This window comes from Drosophila biarmipes, chromosome X (genome assembly GCF_025231255.1).
Source record: "Drosophila biarmipes strain raj3 chromosome X, RU_DBia_V1.1, whole genome shotgun sequence".
In the NCBI taxonomy this organism is placed as follows: Eukaryota; Metazoa; Arthropoda; class Insecta; order Diptera; family Drosophilidae; genus Drosophila; species Drosophila biarmipes.
This window is the reverse complement of record NC_066611.1, coordinates 26578213-26599305: the sequence shown is the minus strand read 5'-3', so window position 1 is coordinate 26599305 and position 21093 is coordinate 26578213. Positions and strand designations below refer to the sequence as shown.

The window sequence follows — 21093 nt, the reverse complement described above, 5'->3', positions numbered from 1 at the left end:
GACTAAGACTTAATTAGTTGGTCAGGCAATAGACAACTTCCCATACTAGTAAAGCTAATTAAAACATTGCAGTTAGAAGGATTGAGAACTATTCTACAGCGACCTTTAAAATTTGGTCACCTTTTGGGTAGCCTCTCAATTTCATATACTGTAGTCTGTACCTAATATTTCCAAACTTTGTAATTAAATGATGTTAAAAATGGTGAGAAAAGTGAAAGGAAAGTCTACAAAATCGTTTAGCCTTACGTTGTAATACAATTATTTATAAACGTTCTACTTCCCTACAATTTGAATTGAACTATAATACGATCAAGTTACCATTTAGTTAGAAGAGAGCTGTTAGACAGTCGTACTTTTCATTTAGTTTTAGCAAATGTTAGGGTAACTACCAAAGCCACGTAAGCGTTTAGAGTTGATTTTTAGGCAAACTCCGAATGAGAAAAATTATTTGGAACGCCATAATCTCAGTATCTAGCTGGAGTATTCACTTAGGAAAATAATTTTTCATTAAAGTTGCCATAATGATGAAGAAGATTGGAGGGTTCGCATGCTTTCATCCGATCCTTTGCCTGCGTTCAGTTTTGGACCAATCAAAAATCCAGTTTCGAATTTCCTTTCATTGTTTTATTAAAATGAAGACAGTTTTTCTTGTTTGAGCTCGTTTTGAAAAAAGAAGCTGTCGCGTAGGTGGAAATCTATTTTCAATGTCTCAACAAATGAAAGGGATATTTGGATCAGAAACCAACTGACTTGTACATAGGCAGCGCTTTGTTTTGTTTATGTACGGCTTTTTCTCTGTTGATTCTGCTGTTTAAATTTATAAGTGAGTTTAGTGTGTATTTACAGTAATCGATTATTAATTTTAGCAATTAACGCTAACAAGGTGGATTAAGAAATCGTTGAGGCTGCGCTTTTGCTTCTGTTTTCACTGTTTGTCTCGCTTTCACATAAATTCCTTTTTGATTTTTTGCACGAAGTCGAAAACAAGGCTGGACGTTTGGTCGCAACTATTTCCGGGGCTCGCCTTTTATGTACAAAGTTGAAGTGACGTAGGTTTCAAAAGAGTACCTTAGACTCTATTCACGCAGTTGCTCCTCGCTCGATTCCTCGATCAGCACCCGCTCCCGCCCAGTCCCCCAATGATGCAGGGCGCAATCCTACTTCCCCGCAATGCCGCTCTTCTTGGCGTCCAGTTCATAGATGAGCAACCGCCACATCTTCACAACAAAGACCTCCGCCTCTTCGTCGAGTACCTGAAGATTGAATCGATAAAGAGGGAGAAAGGGTAGCGTGGTTAGGTATAAATCAGAAGATCTTATACGGAGACATCACGATTGGCATAATAACAATAGAGTTTCTTATTGGCCAAAGTGTATGCACATTCTATGAAAGATCAATGCATCTGTGGTCGATTTTGAGTTCATTAAACCAATAATTTTCTAATGGAAACTTTAGTGTCATCATTTTTATCGTACCTTTCCCCCAACACTTACCATTTGCACATCGTCTAGGATGCTTTGGGGAGGGCTGCCGGCCAATACTTTGGAACAAATAAAGTCCACTAGGGTTGGCTCCGGCTCACCGATATACTCGATGATTTTCTTATTAATCCATGGACGTATTTTGCGTTCCATTAGACCGGTGTCAATCTCGTTGCGGTCAAGCTTATAATTAAATAGCTCCTCCTTTTGCGTGGGTATCCTGTCAATAATGCTTTTTATATGCCTCCGTTTTTCATCATACACCTTTGCACCATTCTCATCCTTTTTTGTGTTTGCAGCGGCAGCATCTGCGCTACTGCTCGCAGATGCAGCTGCCTCATTCTTACCATGTTTGCTGCTGCTGTGCTGTTTGCTGTTATTGTTGCCGCCGCTGCTGCTGTTGCTGCCACTGCCGTTGTTCTTGCCGCCGGATGTGGTTGACCCGGAGCCGCCGGACCCAGATCCCGAGCCCGTGGCGGAGGAGCCACCCGCCTGGGCGATCTTCTGGCTAACGGCAGCGGCTGCAGCGGTGGCCGCCGACACGGCAGAGCTTTGACGGTCCGTCGAGCTGCTGTTGTTGTTGTTGCTGCTGTTGTTTCCCACTCCACCAGCGGTGCTGGATGGTGTGGTGTTGCTCATATTGTCGTCGTAGTCTGCGAAAGGAAAGGAATGTTTATAATGGGTTTCTATTTGTACAGACTTGGAACTCACCTAGCGGCACCAGCTTCCGCTTTTTTGGATTGATATTTTCATCGTTATCGTCGTCGTTGACGAACACGCCTGTTGCCTCGATCTTCTTCTTCTTGAGGTTGTTGCCCAGCGTTAGCGAGATGAGGGGCATGGTCATGGGCGGCGTGGCTGACGGCAGCAGCGCATTGTGTCCCGATCCCTGGTCATTCAGCATGGCACTCTGCGTTGGCGTGTGGATCTGGGCAAGAGAGTCCCGCGACTCACTGTTCTGCCTGCTCAGGCTGTTCGATCGCGACTTGTCGTTGTTGTTGTTCTTGGCATAGCCCCCACTGGCATTAGAGGCTGTATCGGCCATGGAGCCGTGGTCGTCGTTTGATATGGAGTCGTCATCATTAATACCGACCATGTCCGGATCATAGCTATCCAGCTGCTGGCTCTTTTGGCGCTGTTTCTGGCCCTCACCTTCGCCAGCCGCAGAGGCGGCCTGCTTGCGCTGGTGGACCGCCGCAGACGCCGCCGCCGCAGCTTCCAGGTTCACATTGATTAAAATACGTGGTTCGTAGAGCTTCTCAATCTCCCGACGCGCCTTTTCGAACTCCATCGACGGGTTTTCGTATTCCCCGCTGAAGAATTTGGACTTGAGCTCGGCCAGTTCGTCGGCCTCCTTCTCACGATCCTTGGAGTCGGCATCTGCCTCACGCACACGCTCTGCCAGCCGCTGCTGCAGTTCGCGACCACGATAATACAGCGAGTCGTCGCGCTCATCATCGTAGTCCTCGACAAACTCCTTCAGTCGTTTGGCGTCGCTCTCGCGCTCCTCCTGCCTCAGAAGCTCCTTTAGGCGGTACTAATGAAAATTAAACAAACAGATAAGTGGTAGTTGGCATTAACTTGAAGAGAAGTGATTCCTTTTAAGATTTGGAAGCTAACCAAGAACACTAATTACCTTCTCGTTTTCCTTTGCCTTGCGCTTTTCACGAGTCTCCCAGTTGGACAAACGCTCCTGGTAGGCGGCCTCCTTCTCGCGGGCCTTCTTCTCGGCTTTCTTGCGCTCTCGCAGCTCGTCCTCCATTTCCTTTTCACGTCGCGAATCACGGACTGGCTTTTGGAGCTTTTCCTCGCGCTCCCTTTCACGCTCCCTGTCCCGCTCCCGTTCCCGCTCTCGTTCCCGTTCCCTTATCTCGTTGCGCTCCCGTTCCCGCATTTCGTTGCGTTCCCGCTCACGCTCCCGTTCTCGCTCCCTTTCGCGTTCCCGCTCGCGCTCCTTGTCGCGGAGTTCACGCAACTCACGCTCGCGTTCCCGCTCCCGGTCCTTAGAACGCGATTTCGAGCGACGGCGTCGCGTCTCCTTTGAATCAGAGCGCCGCTCTTTCTGTGTTGTCTCGCTGGGAGGCGGCTCCTTGCGACTGCTGGCACTGCGTCCAGTAGATGAGGACGATTCCTTCTGTTCCTTGGTGGCATCCGCGTCCTTGACAACAGCGGTAGTAACATCTTTCTCTGCCTTTTCTGTCACATCGTTGGCTTCTGTAGCTGACGACGAAGAGGCAGCTGTGGTGGTGGAGGAGCTTGTAACTGCTGCCGATAAGCTACTGGATTTGCTAGTCGATGTTTTGCGGTCCTTTTCGCGCTGGTGCTTCTTGCGTTCCTTGTCGCGCTCTTTCTCCTTGCTGGCTGCCAGCTTTTCCTTCTCTTTCTCCTTCTCCAGTTCCTTGCGGTGCTCATCGGCCTCCGCCCGCATCCGGAACTTTCCGATCTCACTGCTGATCAGGTTGCGCTTCTCCTCCTCTAAGGCATTTTCGTTCAGAACCTTGATTTTGATGTCGTCTTCGCGGCGCGTCTTCTTGTTGCGACTGGTGCTGCCGTACAGATCGGTACGATTGCTGCCGTCAAATCCCTCAAACTCGTGCTTGTGCTCCTCCAGAAACTCATGCATCTGGCTGATGGCGTATTCATCCTCAGTCTTCTCGTCCACTGAGTTGGAGCGATCTCCGTTCTTACACTCTTGCTCCTTGTAGTCCTCGATTAGTACCTTGTTTTTGGCATCCACCTTGGCCACCAGCTTTTTGCCATCGATCTCCATCTCGCTCAGTAGGCGAACAGCTCGCATGGCTGCAATAGGACCGCTGAAATACGTCAAAAAACTCCGTTAGCCATCTGGCGATTTAAAACATTCGGGAAAGCACACTAGAAGGCCTTAGCTTTTTTTTTTAACATATATGCTTGCCAAATGGTTATAAAAGCAACCTCGATTTTTCAATGATTATTACTGAATTGGCATATGTTAAGGGCTTAGCCATAAAATAGAGCTAACAAATGCTCATCTTTCTTCTGGGGTTTATTACTTTTCTACTGCTTTGGGTAACTGGAGATACTTTTGTTAATTTAACATTTAGATAAACATTCGGTTTATTCAACATTGCTAGAAGCTTAGCTTTTCTAGGAAAGGCAATGTTTAACCAATGGTTTCAAAAATCTATCCAAGAATCCAATTGGTTTTCTATACATTAGAAAACCAACATTCGAAAGCAATCTATGTGATCTTAGGGATTTGTTTACGGCTTAAACCGGTTGGCAAACTCTTTCAGGAAGCTATATGACCCTAACGTACAAGTGCTGCCCCAGGCCTTCCAAATTGCTCTACTCCTCCCCAGTGCCCCAGAGGCAGTTAAACCCACTCGAACTCGCAGAAGCCGAATGTGGAGACCCGCTTCCAGTTGATAACCACTCCGCAGGCTGCCAGGATGCGCTTGAGCAGCGCCTCTGGGACGCGTTCGCTGATGTTGCCCACGAAGACTGTAATGATTGGTCCACGGAACTGAGGCTGCGGCTCAGGCGGACGGTGATACACTGTCGGCTGTGAGCTGATGGTAGCCGAGTTGCGAAAGTTCCGCGGCGGATTGCCCATGTTCTGCATCATCTGAAAGACGGAGAGGTAGGATTGGCTTGGGACTCAACTCTCCATGGCCTCTGTGACCCAGATAGGAACACTTACGTGCGGCGGCGGTATGGATGAATTCATATAGGGCGGCATAGGCGCCCGCGGTGGGTAAGACATCTTGTGCGTTTCCGTTCCGCCTGCAAATCCTTTGTGTCCTTTAGAAACAGAACTTTAGCGTGCTTGCAAGTTAAAGCCGACAATTCACACACACAAGCGAGCGACTGGACTGGGACACATACACACACACGGATGGGCGCTAACGCCACACGGAGTGGCAAAGGTGAGTGCGGATGTCCTCTTTACCGGTTCAGGAGCTGGGCGCCCGAGGGCATCACTTAAAGGATCTCGGGGCGGCTAGCCTGCGGCTGCTTCAAGTGCTGTGTTCGCGCGTGCTTAATCCACGCGTAAATTACCGAATCTCTGCTTTTTTCTGCGGCCGCTGCTCTAGTCTAGAGATGGAAGCTGCTAGCAAGCTGCTATCGGCTGATGGCGTGTAAAAATCGATGGCGGCAATAGAGCTATCGATTCCACGCGTCGCGTCTCAATTTGGATTTGTAGTATTTTTCTATCGGAACGCTCAACCGATTTTTTTGACTTATAACGATAACTGTTTTCAAAATAGTTAAGTTTGTTGGTTTTGTATATTTTTGGTGTATTGGAAGATTATATATTGTTATCAAAGGATTGATTTATTATTTAAAGCTAGTCATTTCGGCAAATTGAGTCCCAGTTACTTAGTACTTTATAAGTATGGGATGTATCGATAGTATCGTAAGTGGGCAGCCCAGCTCTAGTAACGTAACCAGTAAAATAAAGTATAATAATAAAAAATACATAACGAAATATGCGAGTGGGTCAATTGCTCCGGTTCGGAAGCACTGCCTTCCGGGGCTCCACCGCTAAACAGGAATACGTGCCGCATCATAAGCCCGCCGTGGTGGATGACATCAAACGGTTGGAAGATTTCCTTATGTCCAAACCGAATGTTTTGGTTTTGACGGGCGCTGGGATCTCAACTGAATCGGGTGAGTTTTTTGATTTGCCTAAACTGAGTTTTTTTTTTCAAAACCCAAACACTTTAAAATATGAAGTTAAAACTTGGTTCATTGTTTTTTTTCTCGTTTAATTGAACTAGACCTGAAGTTCAAAATTATTATTTATTAAATTATATGTTTTAAATATTTTATTTCTGGTTGTCCATGTTATTGCAGACTAATATGAAAAGTTGGGAAAAAATATTCAATAAAAGATTTCCCACCTTAGTTCAGAGAGCCCTAGAAGAATGTCAAAAACTAATGCGACAAATATTTCCAGGCATTCCCGACTACCGCTCCGAGGGCGTGGGACTCTACGCCCGGTCCAATCACAAGCCCGTGCAGCACATGGAATTCGTGAAGTCATCGGCGGTGCGCAAGAGATACTGGGCCAGGAACTTCGTGGGTTGGCCAAAGTTTTCCGCCACCCAGCCGAACTCCACGCACCATGCTCTAGCCAGGTTCGAGAGGGAGGGACGGGTGCAGGCAGTGGTCACCCAGAATGTGGATCGGTTGCATTCAAAGGCCGGTAGCCGGAAGGTGGTGGAAGTTCATGGCAGTGGCTATGTTGTCAAGTGCCTGACCTGCGATTACCGCATCGACCGGCACGAGTTGCAGAGCATATTGGCCACTCTCAATCCGTCCTTCAAGGATGCCCCCGACATGATCCGACCCGATGGCGATGTGGAGATACCCCTGGACTACATAGAGAACTTCCGCATACCGGAGTGCGCACAGTGCGGTGGCGATTTAAAGCCAGAAATTGTCTTCTTCGGGGATTCTGTGCCAAAGCCACGACTAGACCAGATTGCGGGCATGGTCTACAACAGCGATGGCCTGCTGGTCCTGGGATCTAGTCTCTTAGTCTTCTCCGGCTACCGCGTTGTACTGCAGATGAAGGATCTCAAGCTACCGGTGGCCATAGTCAATATAGGCGCCACGCGTGCCGACCACCTGGCGGACATCAAGATCTCCGCTAAGTGCGGCGATGTGATACCCAAATTGTTTGATTTTCGCTCCTCCAAGAGCGGTAGCTAATCCTGGCTGCTCTTATTGTATATTGTACATTGGACACTTTGCAATAAATTTCAGTTATGAAAAAATGTGAAAATAAAGCTTTCAGAAATGCGAACTATTTTAAAGTCTGGTATGTATATCAGATTTACCTTAAAAGGTAAAGCGTTTAAAGTCCTTAAAGATACGTCTAGCGGTCACAATCCTAAATGTGAATAACAACGAATTTCTTTGATTAAAAACCAGTTGGCAAGCCCGTCAGAGGTCCTGCTTCATTTTTTGCGTTTTTGGGCAAAACACAATGGGCGACGCACTGACACGATTTCCCAAGTAACGGTTCTCTTATTCCCTAAATTCGACAACGTCTACGTCCTCCCTATGAGCAGATCCTCTCTCAGTGGTTCTCCCATTGACCAGTGCTGGGTGCTGAAATTCCAGCACATCTCATGGCGAACCCGGTGGAAAGATTGTCGTGAGGGGTGGCGGTCGGGCTGCTATGCGCACTTCCGTTGTTGCCGGTACGCTCCCGTTGATTGTTTTTGTTTTCACTCCACCCTGCTCTGTTGCTCTCTTTGCTCCACATAAATGTACCGCAATTGAGGCATCTACCGCCGCACACTCAAACACAAACACAGGCATTGACACTTCACACGCTGTCCATTACCCCTGCCAACGCCCCTAGCTTACCGTCTCCACAAGAGCTGATGGAAGGAGAAAGATGCGTAGGACGCGCACAATGGGCAAAATCGCAACATTACAGATCGGGGTGCATTGACAACCTTTCTCCATCTCTTTACAAAAAGATGAATATATGAAAGATATATAAATAGATTTAAATTAATTTTTTTTTATAAAACGTACATGCATCAATGTAAAAGTTTTCGGAATGTTTCAAACGCACACAAAAGTAGTCAAAAAGTTACATATTTCGGAAATTAAAATTCATACATACAACTGCATAGCGTTCAAACGCATAATGCGTCAAAAAGTATGCTATTTAATGCGCAATTTGAACATCCCCTCTAAATCTTATGGTATTTGCGACTTGTTTTCGGGGTACATTTTATAAGAGATAATTTTTAACAGCATCGCTCAGTAAGCTACCAGCTTTTAAATATATATTGCCGGCCGCTTTTACGGCTCTGATGCGTATTAAAACTCCAATTATGCCCAACTGTAAGTAGTTTCTAGAGTGCTTTCGACCACCACTCGACTTCCTACCCTACTTCCTTCTACGACGCGGATCCCGGGATTCGCGATAGCGGGTCTCTCCAAACTGGAAACTTCTGGGAACAAAGGCAATTGGAATCCGGTCAAGTGCGTTGTAGTTGTAGTAGCAAATGCCGTTCGACAACCACCGTTAGCCGGCCCCGTTATGTGGCGCTCTCTCGCGCGCTCTCCCACTCGCTCGCTTCGAGAGGCTGTGCGCAACTCAACTCGATGTGGGTTCCGTTACGTCCCGAGTTCGAACGGTCTTCTCATTCTAGAAATAAGTGCCGCCGCAGCAGGAGTCGCAGTTAGTGGCTACGTACGTACACGTAAATCGAGCACAAGTCCGTGCTTTCACCGAGCAGCCGGAACAGTAAGCGACGGAGTCGGCAACCGGAACTCGAACCGAAACCTTTCGTTTTTTTTTGGTGTGCTCTTAGGTTGTCCAAACAGTTGAACAAACAGAACATTTTTTTAATTTAAAGTGTTATGTTTGTTTGTTATGAGTGAACTTAATGTCTCGTTTGGTTAGTGGCAATGGAGACCCTTTTCTTACAATTACTCCTCTCCCGCTTCCTTTCCCCTCCCTGAACCCAACCCACTACTACGCACATTCACAGACTTACGCACAAAAAGCCAAATGCGCAGCAAACTGCACTGCCGCTCCACGCCCCTTCCAAAAACGCCCACGCCTCTAAAGGAGAGAGAGAGAGCAGAAGGAGCAGATACAGAGCGGGATGCTGTGCGTATGCGTGTTTTTGACACTTCCTTTGCTTATGCATTTAGGGATACACACAATGTGCGTGTGCAGTGAAATTAAGTCAGAAGCCTTAAATCAGCAGCTAACAAACTAAAAAATATAAAAACCTAAATCCCAAGGAAAAAACCTCGAAAGTAAGAGACTGACGCAGTAAAAAGAACGCCAACGCTAGAGGGCGCCCTTGCTGGCGTATGCGTGTGTTGGTGTGTGAAGGAATTTCTTGAACGGCGAAAGCACTAGACGGAAGAGAGCACAAAAAGGAAAGCCCCGAGCAGGCAGGACGGCTAGTGTGCGGGCGAGATGGACAGCTCACCGGATCTGTCGCTGAAATTGCGACGCGGTTCCAGCGATTCGCGGGATAACTTCTACATGGACTTTGCCCAGGGCATCGACTCCGATATCGAGGAGGTAGACAACACGGCGAACGCGGAAGCCGGGGAAGAACCGCCTCCGCCGCCGCCGCTGCCCACAGTCTCTCTGACCGAGGAGGTCTTGCTCCTGGTGGCGCCACCGCCCTCTTTACTGGGTCAACCACTGCCAACGCTGACAGAAACGGATGATATTCCGCCCACGCCAACGCCCCCACCGCAGCAAAGGGACGAAGAGGCGGACGAGGAGGAGGTGCAGGAGGACGGGAATCACGACGAAGGAGTCAGGGCGGCCCCTTCGCCACCTGGTTCACCCATTATTTCAGTCCTGGAACTGGAGTTAATACCACCTCCCCCACTGTCGCCGTTGGAGGATGCGGGCCTACGCACAGATGACGATGACGAGGGCGAGGAAACCGACGGAGCGGAGGAGGTGGTAGCAATTCCGCCACCGCAAGAAATGCAGGACACAGAAAGCAATCCAGAGGAGGAGCAGCAGGAAGCAGCTCAGAAAGAAAAGCCCAAGGACGACAATGACGAAGAGGAGGAGGACGACGACAAGTCCACGCCACCGCCCCCCTTACCTCCGCTCCCCTCTAACCTCTCCTATGTCCAGGGTCACAATCTCGGACAGGTCACTCCGCCCCTAACAAAGTCGCCATCGAACTCGCCCTCGCCGCCCGTGACTCCACCACCCTGCCCGGAACTTAACATCAGCCGCATGGTCTCGCCACCTGCCCAGCACATAAGCCAGATCCCACCACTAACACCCTCCGACGAGAGCGAGGGTGAAGCTGATTCCCAGCCGAATTCGCCGCCACCCAGGTTGGAAGCGGAGCAACTACCACCCGAAATAGAGCAAGCGGATCCCGAACCCGTCAGCGGAGCTAGAGAGGACTACAGTCGCTCCCTCGACAACGAAGATGAGTCCACCACCATCACCACACCACCCAGCAACGGCTACTCCGCTTCCTCCATCATAGCTCCTCCCCCCGAGCACTTTGCGGAGCTGGAAGAGGACAGGGGCTTCATTCCGCCACCGCCCTTGGAGGCAGAGCCCGACGAGAAGGGGGAGGAGGAGGAGGAAGAGGAAGAGGAGGAGGAGGAGGAGGAGCTGACCAAGGAGACGGATGAGATATCCGTGGACAGGGAATCGCTGCAGGATCAGGGCGGCGATAGCATCAGTTCTCCGCGGCCCGCCAGTATCTTGACGGGATCTATCTCAACATCCGTGGGCGGCGGAGCAGGGGGCTCGCCGAAGCTTGACAGTCGCGGGCCGAGTCGCAGTGGTAGCCAACGGTCGCAGCTAAGATCGGGGTCCGTGGCCGCCCAGGCAGCTGGCGTCCTCTCCCCGCAGGCCTCCCTCAAATCGCAGACTTCCGTTCGCTCGCAGGGCCACACATCCATGCGCAGCCCGGCGGGATCGATCAAGTCCGGATCGCAGCGGGTGCAAAGTCCGCCGGCCGGAGAGGGAGCTCCGGTAATGCCCTCGCCCCCACTGATGAGGAGTCCGCCACCGGAACAGGCCCGCCAGATGCACAGTCCGCCCAGGATCACGACGCCTCCGAGGGTCTGCAGTCCGCCGCTGGTCAGCAGTCCACCCAAACTGGCCGAGTCTGCGGCTGCTGCCGTGGGAGTGGCCTCTGGCGTCAAGGAGCAGCTCAGGTAAGTGGCACAAAAAATGAAGGCGGTGATTGGGACAACATACAAATATTTGAGGGGGATTGAAGTGGATATATTATATTATCTAGTGGCAATGCAGTGGCATTAAACTCCAACTCAACACCGGATTTGCTTTAGACTCGCCTGAATTTGGCACAACTTGGAATGCAAGGCTCAAGAAACTTTTAAGCTCAGAGCGTGCCTTGGGAGGGTGCTCTGCTATCGCGTACCTAACTGCACCATCTTGTCTGGTTTCGGGCTCCCTCGGGCACTTCGTTTATTGCATAATCGTCCTCAGAGCACCGCGCGTCCTTATCCCCAATTTCCTCTTACAACGCACGGCGAACTCGTTCTCGTCAGCCTCCATTAGGCGTTGCTAATAGCTCGGCAGAAACTGTTGGGCGTGTGTGCTCGAGCTCCCACCGTGTCGGTGATTCCTCACTCCTCCACTTGGTCCTCCTGGTTCTCCAGAGCCCCTCCTGCCACGTAATGCCTGCATGCCCTGCAGCCTCTCCTCGGCATTATCAACAACCGTTTCCAGAGCAACACCCTGACAAGTTTCACGCCGTAAGCAGAGTCGTAAACTGAGAGAAACGGGGGCACTCACTGAGGAATATTTCTATGCAGCTTAGAAGGCAAACCTCATAGCATTCAACCCATAGAATGATGTGCCCTAGGTCCCCAAAACTTTTTTGAGTTATCAGCCCCGCTTCAATGGAAGGACCACACGGCGTATGCGGCATTTCAAGTGCGTATACGCCTGGTGTGCATTGTGGCGAGGGGAGGCTCGGGGACTTGCAAGGCAGACGTGGCTGTTGCCTGTAGCTGTTCGATTGGCTGACATGCACAAATTGTTGCAGCTCAAAAAAGGAAAGAAGTCGTGAAAAAGGGCAGAACCGAGAAGGTGAAAGGGTAAAAGGATGACCTGGCAGGTTGTTGTCCTCGACCATTGCCGCGCCCATTTTTATGGCGCCAAAGGCAAGCGGCTCAACTGGAAAGACCCCCGAGCACCACCGCAAAATGGGTCAATTGAAAGTTTGTTGTGCCATGTGCTCATTGGCAACTTTTGTGTGGCCAGTGTGGTGTTCGCTTTTGTCCGAATGCAAGGAGTCCTCATTAATGGGCATTCCAGGCCGTCCTTTGACCGAGGACCCAGGGTGAATGCATTCGCACTCATGAATAGTTGATGTCCTCCGCCTTTCGAGCCGGAAATGAACTGCCCGAGCTGACTGACCGGCAACCGGATTGATGGTTGCCTATTAAGTCCCGGCTCTGTCGATCAAACCCGTGTCCATTTATCTGGCACAAAGGAGATTTACTGACGAACAGGCAGGCTGGTGAAGGTGTGAAAGGGGTAGGACAAGCTCTTCCTCATTTTCGTGTCCCATTTCAGAAAAATAAACATAATATATGCTATTGTAAGGAGGATAATCCACTCAAGACACCTTGGTTCCTTGTTACCTCCCCGCAAATTGCAACCATGAGAGCAAGATACTTGTGCAGCAGCGCTCCTGGAAGTGTTGGCTGACTTTGAGCTGCAGGCTCAGCAGAACCAGACGAAAGCCAGGTGGGAAAGCGGTGGAAAGATAGCCACCTTTCGCCATCCATTTATGCAACAGCCAGGGCAAAAGGTTACCGTCGCGTCGGGTTAACAACCCCAAAAACACAAGTACAAAAAAGGACCCCGCACGCAGCACGCTTTTAGAAATCGGATTACAAGAGCGCTTGAGGGCACAGCCCACACAATTGCTGCCCCTCCCTATGTGGCATGCACTACTGTCTCTGTTTGCATTTGTGTCGATGGCTGTGTCCTGATGTCAAGGTTATCTATAAGCCCAAAACCCTCTCCAGAACCACGGGCCAGGGCCCTCAATATACGTTGCCATTATTTTTCAATTATTATATATAATTTTTAAATGGTAAAGTGAACACAAACATTAACTATATTTAAAAACAAACTTGGTGTTTCTACTATAGTTAGTATTGTTATCATTAAGAGATTAAATATTAGTTATCTCTAGCAGTATTGAGTGTTCTGAGTCGGTTTACTGCTCTAATAGGAGTATTTAGTAGCGCCCCCAAAACTGACACATTTGTGACACTGAATTGTGAATGATGCGGCTTCTCGAGATCCCTCTACCAGATGTCGTAATGATGCCCGTTATTACTCTGGAGTGGTTTGCGATTTGAAAAGCAATGGGGTCTAGCCTCGATTTGAATGTGAATAAATGATGCGTGCTCGGATCTCGTGGATCTGTTGGCATGGGAAGCGTGTGAAGCAGGATGTGGGCCCTCGAAAAGTACACCCACCCCCTCCTTCGAATCCACCTGTCATCCGACATGTGTCATGAGCATGCCGCTCCGCCTTAATTAAACATCCCAATCACGTACTGAAAATATTTCATATTTCCATTAAGCCAGCAAACATACTGGGGTTGTGTGAGTGCCGCCAGCAAAAATACAGTCACGAGTCCACGTACTCACTTGTGGGGGTACAGTGCGAATTGGGTTTATCAGGACTTTTTAGAATAGCTCTTTGGTTCTATGGTACAGGGCGCTGTTTTAAAGTAATAAAGAAATAAGACAATAGTTTTTCTATAGTCCTGTAGCTTGGGCTCTGTTTTAAAATAATAAAACAAGGTTAGCAATTATTATAGAAAAAGATCTTTATTAAACAAAGTTATTTGATCTCAGCACCTAAAATTGTGAAACTCACTGTATAGTTCGCATTTGTATCCCGATTTGTGCTGTGTCCACTAGACAGCGATTAGTTTCAATTGCCCGTGGCGAATGGTTGGGGACTTTTCATTAAGTCTCTGTTTTGAGTGGGTATTGTTCTTTTTTTGCCAGCTCCATGTGTTTATCTTGATCCGAGTCTGAATATGCGTTGGCATCCGTATCTGAGTCCCTATTTGTATCTGTTATTAAGCGCAATTTGGGATTGCACGTTGTGTTTGCCGGTGGGTGGAAGCGGGACGAGGTGGGTGCTCCGGAAGGACAGATATTCCGCCGGAATCTCGGTGTCTAAAAATAGTGGCTCATATTCTCGCTGGGCTTAAAGTTCAGTCGAGGGCTGGCGACTTTACACAAAGTTCAATGTATCCGCGGCGGAAATGTCTGGCATCCGATACAATAAATCCCTGCACACGCGATTTATATACGTATACAAATATGCATACTCGCATATATACGATTTGGAGGGGAGACTATTATTTAATTAAGCCGGCCGTATGTATTTGTATCTGCAAATTCAGTTGCGGGGCCCAGAATACAGTCCACCGATTCAGTGAGCCCACGTCGGTCCGCCAATCCAGCCACGCATAACATATACCCGCTGATCCCACTAATGTCTGACGCATCTTCCTCTTCTTCATCTTCCGCTTCCAACTCAAGCAGCTGCACCGCCGATACGCCGGAGCCACCGAAGCCGGAGCCTCTGAAACCGCCAATAGCCACAGTATGCTACCAGGATGAGCAGAAGCCCCCTGCGGTGGTCACTAGCCAGCCAAGGTCGCACTTCACGAGCAGCCACCACCACTACCACTTGCCCCACCAGTTCCAGCATCCTCACCACCAAAACCACCACACCCACAGCGTGCGGGTGCCCACGCCCACTGTGCCCAGCAGTTATGCCCCGCCCCCCGACAGCGGGAGTAGCAGTTCGCCCATGGACCGTCGCCGGCTCTTTATGGCAGCACCTCCCTCGGCCACCGCCGGAGGCTCCCTAATGGCCACGCCCGCCGAGCCAGCGGTGGCTGTATCCCCGGGTCGATTCTCAGCCCGCTCGGGATCGCAGCACCACGTGACCATCGACGAGTCCAGTCTGCCCAGCCACAAGGGCAACATCCAGGAGACACCGGGGCCCAGTGGTCTAATCATTGGCGGCGGAGATGGCGACGGCGATCGAGATGTTGGAGGGGGCGGACCTGACAGCTCGGATCCACCTTCCTCGCCCGGAGGCAGCAGCTCCCAGCCGGCCCTCAGCGGAAGTCAGGCGGATGGACAGCTCGCGCTGATGTACCACTCGCACCAGCTGACCAACTATCCGGTGCTGCCCGCCATCAAGCGTACTCACCGGCCATCCTTTGTTTACCCGCCGATGCCGAGAGTTAAGGCGTAAGTATTTCCAGGGCCACATCCCATCCACGATTATCGAACGATTATTTTTGTTGGTATGTAACATACTAGATTTATTTATATTACAGCGGCGATGCACTGGCCACTCTCTTCTCCGCACTCTACGGAAAACTGTTGGTCGTGATGGGTATAGCATTTCCTATGGCAGAGGTTATATCAACCTACATCCCACCCTCTTTCTACGAGGTGAGTTCTATTTTTTTACCTAGGGAGGAAATGGTTCTGACAGCCTTTTGAAGATTGCAGATCATTAAATTATCTTTACTGAAGCCACATACCTGTTTTGTGTTTTAATTTCCTAGGTGTACTATTTGTACTTGTACATCGGCAGCATGATATTCCTGCTCTTTATGTACGCCACTTTGCTGTGGGGACGTCCCAAATTGCCAGTTCCAATTGGTAAGTTGTGTTGAGGGTCCTTGAATGGTCTAACGGCAGGGATGTCTTCTTATCTCCACAGCCACTTCCCCGAACAAGTCGACGACGAAGGCGAGTGGAACAGACAGCATGGACGAATCCGATACGGATAGTAACTCCGTGCACCACCGACTTCCTCCTGCCATTCCCGTGCGGCGGCCATCACTCCTCTCGCCCCTTGGAAGGCGAGATGCCCACTACGGCAGCTTTTATTTGCGCATGGGCGCCGTCGGTGAGTGTGAACTATAGTGGTTAAAACACTTACATTGCATGACTCCTGTTTCTTAATGGTAATCCACCCGGCTTTTGCTAGTACATCAATATACTCGTACTAAAATCGCATCCGTTTCCAATTACAGCCTTCGGAATTGGCAGCATGATATACTCTGGTCTGGAGTTTGGACAGTATTTTGAACTTAATCCGGACACCAAGTGCCACAACGTTCTGCTGGCCCTGACGCCGGCTACCCGGATGGCCTTCATCTTCATCCAAATGTACTTCATCTTTCTGAACAACGAACAGATTAAGGTGTATCGGTATAAGATCATTGCTCGCTTCGGCCTGATGCACATGATTGGGACGAATCTGGCCGTTTGGCTTAATGTCCTCATCCAGGAGACGAAGCACGAGATATTGACGTTCTACAATCCGGAGAATCGTACCCTGAGGATTTCGCACAGGATACCGGGGCACTCCAGGGGGCATGCCATAATTCAGCACGATTCGTCGGCCCATTTGCGGGTTGCGAGGGGCCTCAAAGGGCCGTACCAGATCTTCGAGTGCCGGCGAACCAATATCATTGGAACACTGGTGCAGGATGCCTCGCCGTTTTTGTTTCCGTGCACCATTGAGTATTCGCTGATTTGTGCGGCTATATTGTACGTGATGTGGAGAAGCATCTCACGGCCACAGACCCCTACGCCTCAGCGCCCGGATATGATAAGTTCGCCGATGAAGCGATCTCCGCACCACTACTCCGTGGACTGTGCCAGGGCCCACAAGGGCCTATTCGTGGGTATTCTCATTCTGGTGCTGACTATCATATCGCTGATCATCTTCTTTGTGCTGATCTCACGGCCCGAGTTCGTTGCCCTAGCCGTTACGGAGGTGACCATTTGTGAACTGCTTATTTACGGAACGGCCACGATAGCTACTTTGGTCGGGATGATTCAGATCCGACATCTGCAGTACGATGCCTACAGAAGTTTCTCGCTGGATGACATACTCCTGGTAGGCGCGCAGACGGGCTCCTTTCTGTACAACATATTTACAGTCATAGCCGGGCACTTTACTTTGCGAAGCGACGATATGTTGGTGCCCATTAATGCCCTGGCCTCTATCGTGCAGACCGCCTGCCAGACAATGTTTATTTTGGACGCAAGTCGCCGGCAGGCTGTCAGCCCAGAGCACTTGCGCAAGAAGCCGGGCCGTGAGATCGTCACATTCATGCTAGTTGTGAACCTGGCCATGTGGGCCATCAGTACGCTTGAGAAGTCCCGCGCAGAGTCACATCCCATACAGCTGAACTTCTACGGCTTGTGGGCCTGGACGATCATCACGCACGTGTCGATGCCCCTGGCCATATTCTACAGGTTCCACTCGACGGTGTGCCTGTGCGAGATCTGGAAGAGGGCCTACAAGCTTAAGCCCACGTACATGTGAGAATTCGCCCGCTCGCGCATCCAGAGCATTGCGCAGCAGCAGCAATTCTGCGAGGATCTCAAGACAAACCTGTCCTACTGCTACTGCTCCACTACGCTGGCTGGCGGCGAGCTGGAGACCGTCGAGGAGGTGGAGAGCGGGGAAAGTAATTCGGCGGAGGAGGGAGGAGCACCTGCCGGAGGATCAGCAGGTTCGGCAGGATCAGGGGGAGCAGGAGAAGCAGCAGGAGCAGCAGCAGGAGCAGAGGGACCACAGGGCGGCGATGGCAGCTGTGGACTGAGGGCCCCACCCCGGGCGCTGTCGCCGCAGTCCCTCAACACGGAAAAGGCCTTCTGTCCGGTTTACGTGATCAACGGCGAATGAGTTTACGCGCACTTTGAGTTCATCGACGCGATCAGCGGCCATGAGCTCAGCTTTGTCTAGGATTTGCATCCGCTCGGCTCCACCATACCAATCAACCCACCAACGAAACCGAAACCAGAGAACTGGGAACCCATCTTCGAGAACCACCAAAGCCAAACCTAAACCCAATGGGATGCAAGCGTCGAAAGCCCAAAGCATATCGTAGAAAGGAAACATTAGAAAGAAAAGATAAATCAAAGGGCCCCAAGTAGGACAGAAGCTTAGAAAATCAATTGGTTTACCCCAAAACCCAATGCAAAGATAATTCATTGATAAAATCCCAAGCAATTAGGGCGTATAGGCAAAATATTTTGAAGCAATTGTCACTAATGCGTATACGCAATATATTGAATTGTTTGAGCTAAACGTGGACCTACTACCAGAAAGTATTTAGCTTGACAACAGCCCAAATATCACATTGAGTGAAACATCTTTGTTAGTATAAATCGAAAGACACGATTTGCAGGTAACTTTCCTGTGGTAGCAGGTGAGCGATTTGAGAATATTGTAGGCGAAACACATAACCGTAGATGAATACATGTTTACCCCCCAAAAACACAATTTTGAAAATTTAAGAATCCCAGTTTGATAAATGTTGAAAAAGTCACAATCAAAAAACTAGACATTTTATACATTTATAAATAGTTTCTGACTGAGAATCAGCAGAACAGGTTGTGAACCAACCGCACTACGACGTATACCGCTGAACTAACGATCAACCCAGTTCTATCAATGTTATTTTAAAGGATAATTTATCGGCGTTCCAAAACGTTTTGGATGTATTTCAGAAATGAAAAATGTGAAAAAACGGAAAGGAGTTTTGAAAAAGCAGAATAATACGGATAGGAGAAGTCATTAACCCCACCAGAAATCGAGGAATCGTAAAAGTTATTAGACAACACTGTCCTACAAAGTAGACGGTTTACACAGCCTAGCACCTAAGGATTTATACTCACATGCATATGTAGATGTTCAACCCAAACTGCAAAAGCCTCTTTTAAGCCCCAACCGTGATTAGCATATGATTTACAATTTGTTAACTTGAATCCGAAAAAAATACATGTCGAGCTCTTGTTAGGAACCTTGTTTTGCCCAAATAGGTTTTATGTGATACGATTGTGCTTGCTGCAGATCCAGTAATCCCCAACAAACCCCATTTTAGTATTATGAAAGCTCAAAAATTGTAGAAGGACAAATCAAGAGATTGCTAAAAATTTCAATGAAATAACTTACTATAAGACGCACAAATCTATTTAAGGAGGTATACATATGTCTGTGTTTTTTTTGTCTACCATAATGGTATAAGATATCTAGGATATAGATCCCACTTACATATACGATGCGATATTTATATTTTCAATGCCAAAGAGTTCTTTATATTGCCTACGTTGTAATCGCTTTCTTGTTGAGTTCGAGTTTTTGAAATCTACTGACTAATTCATTGTATATTCAAAGTTATGAATGCCAAAATCGAAATCAAAACCAAAAAGACAAACAAAAATCTTAAGAAAAACATATATATATATATATATATATTAAATTAGTTATTTCAATTTTATAATCGTACTCAATTTTTAAGTAGAATTAACTGTAACTTTGTATCCATTTTCTTACATGTATTTATTGTACGCCGACTCGAATAATTTTTCGAAAAATCGCATATTCAGCGAAAAATCAAAATTGAAAACTGTAATGTATTTACAGTCGATTATATTAGAATTTATTGATACTAAGTAGATATGATGAGAGATCGAACTTATTATAGAATCTCCTATTCCACGTAGTATCGAAACCAAAACTGAAACCAACAAGAAGACATTTTATGCAAAATTAATAAAAACTAAAAGAAAAACAAAAAAACAAGTGAAATAATCAAGTTATACCCGACAACCACTATTTGTTCTTATTATTTAAAAAGGAAAATCAAATGAAATGTAATTATACTAATTGTAGGACTCACTTTAAGTTTTAACTTTAACGAGTACTTGCTATTATTGTAAGACTATTCCTACTCGTTTCTATAACTATTTCTCAATGCTTCTTAACATGGTTTTCAAAATATATGCTGCTCCTAGTATATCTATATGTTTTTGAAATGAATAACTTCTTTTCAATTTTACTTCATTCTTTCGAAAATTAATAAAATAAATGTTTCTTGTTGTTGGCTTTTGCATTATTGTAAAAGGTTTCATTTTTTTTTGGAAGATTGCAACCCTGTATTCTGAATTAAGTTAGCATTAGTATTCCCTAGGAATATTTGGAATGAATAGTAAGAATTTCAATTTTAATATTGCCCAAGTCTTTTACTGTCTTGTTACTACTTTTAATAGAACTTTACGTATCTCAGAAATAACTTCTGATTCCTATGTATGGAACAGCTTTCTAGCAATTTCTAAATATTTCCCTTAATACTCAACCAATACAACTTGACTAAGCCTAGGAAAAGCAATTTGTATTAAGTGTTACAAGTATTTATATGTGTTTACAATAATGGCTATGAAAATAAAGTTAGAACACAACATTAAACTAGTCGTGAATGTTCTGTGTTCTCCGAAATAAATACACCACCCCTGTACACCCGAATGAAAACTATATTGTCCATAAAAGAGCAGTAAATATGCAATAAATATGAATAATAAATTGAAACGTATTTCGATTACTATGGAAAAAGCCGTTGGTTTTCAATGTGGGTCATGAAGCACTAAACAATGCTCTACATAGCGATAAAAACTGCAGTTTTCGAAACTCAGGGTGGGGTTTTCAAGCAAGCGGGAGGGAACCGTTTGTGGGCGGCTGTTGGCTCTGCTTAGGCAGGGGAATAGGCGCAGTAGCACCTACAGATACAGAGCTGAAGCTGTAGCAGTATTACTAGCAATTGTATCTCGAACCGCGGGCATGTATCTATGAGTTCGTGCTACACCCCAACACCCCGACTTTGCATCTTTCAGAGCGAGATGGCCTTAGAACTTCCCCAACATCTACCCAGCTCCCTCTCTCTTTCGGGCCCTTTGTGGATGCTGTTTCCCCTGATTTCCAGTGCAATCTGTGGATGCCGTGTGCTGTATCCTTGGGTATATACACCTACCAACTGGTTACCCGGGATTGGAACCACGCCCTGGCCAACCAAGCTGGCCGAAAACTAGGTTAGCGCTCAAATACATGTTTACCCACAAAATAAGGAGATTTTTTATACATAAAGGGTAAAGTTGAAGTACCTACCGAGCTGTATGGAAAAACGTTGCATTTTCTCTATGTGTATAACGATGAAAAGAAAAAACTTGTTAGAATGTTTTGCGGAAGTATTAAGGATCATCAAAA

The 21093-nt window shown here is 47.7% G+C and overlaps 3 protein-coding genes across 3 annotated transcripts; 2 read left to right on the top strand and 1 right to left on the bottom strand.

Moving 5' to 3' along the window:
- Positions 1-602: 602 nt before the first annotated feature.
- Positions 603-5586, bottom strand: LOC108024206 (RNA-binding protein 25). Its single transcript, XM_017094059.3, has 6 exons — positions 5164-5586; positions 4847-5088; positions 3118-4294; positions 2193-3018; positions 1494-2134; positions 603-1253 (listed from the first exon to the last, which is right to left on the bottom strand). Exons 1-6 carry the CDS (start codon positions 5224-5226, stop codon positions 1158-1160), a joined length of 3045 nt encoding a protein of 1014 aa, XP_016949548.1. The 5' UTR covers positions 5227-5586; the 3' UTR covers positions 603-1157.
- A 297-nt stretch (positions 5587-5883) lies between these two features.
- On the top strand, positions 5884-7275 carry LOC108024096 (NAD-dependent protein deacylase Sirt4). Its single transcript, XM_017093870.3, has 2 exons — positions 5884-6134; positions 6424-7275. Exons 1-2 carry the CDS (start codon positions 5954-5956, stop codon positions 7179-7181), a joined length of 939 nt encoding a protein of 312 aa, XP_016949359.1. The 5' UTR covers positions 5884-5953; the 3' UTR covers positions 7182-7275.
- A 1398-nt stretch (positions 7276-8673) lies between these two features.
- LOC108024205 (proton channel OtopLc) lies at positions 8674-20445 on the top strand. Its single transcript, XM_017094056.3, has 6 exons — positions 8674-11159; positions 14553-15272; positions 15362-15479; positions 15596-15692; positions 15754-15942; positions 16070-20445. The coding sequence occupies exons 1-6, from the start codon at positions 9427-9429 to the stop codon at positions 17371-17373; spliced, it is 4161 nt and encodes a 1386-aa protein (XP_016949545.1). The 5' UTR covers positions 8674-9426; the 3' UTR covers positions 17374-20445.
- Positions 20446-21093: the final 648 nt, after the last annotated feature.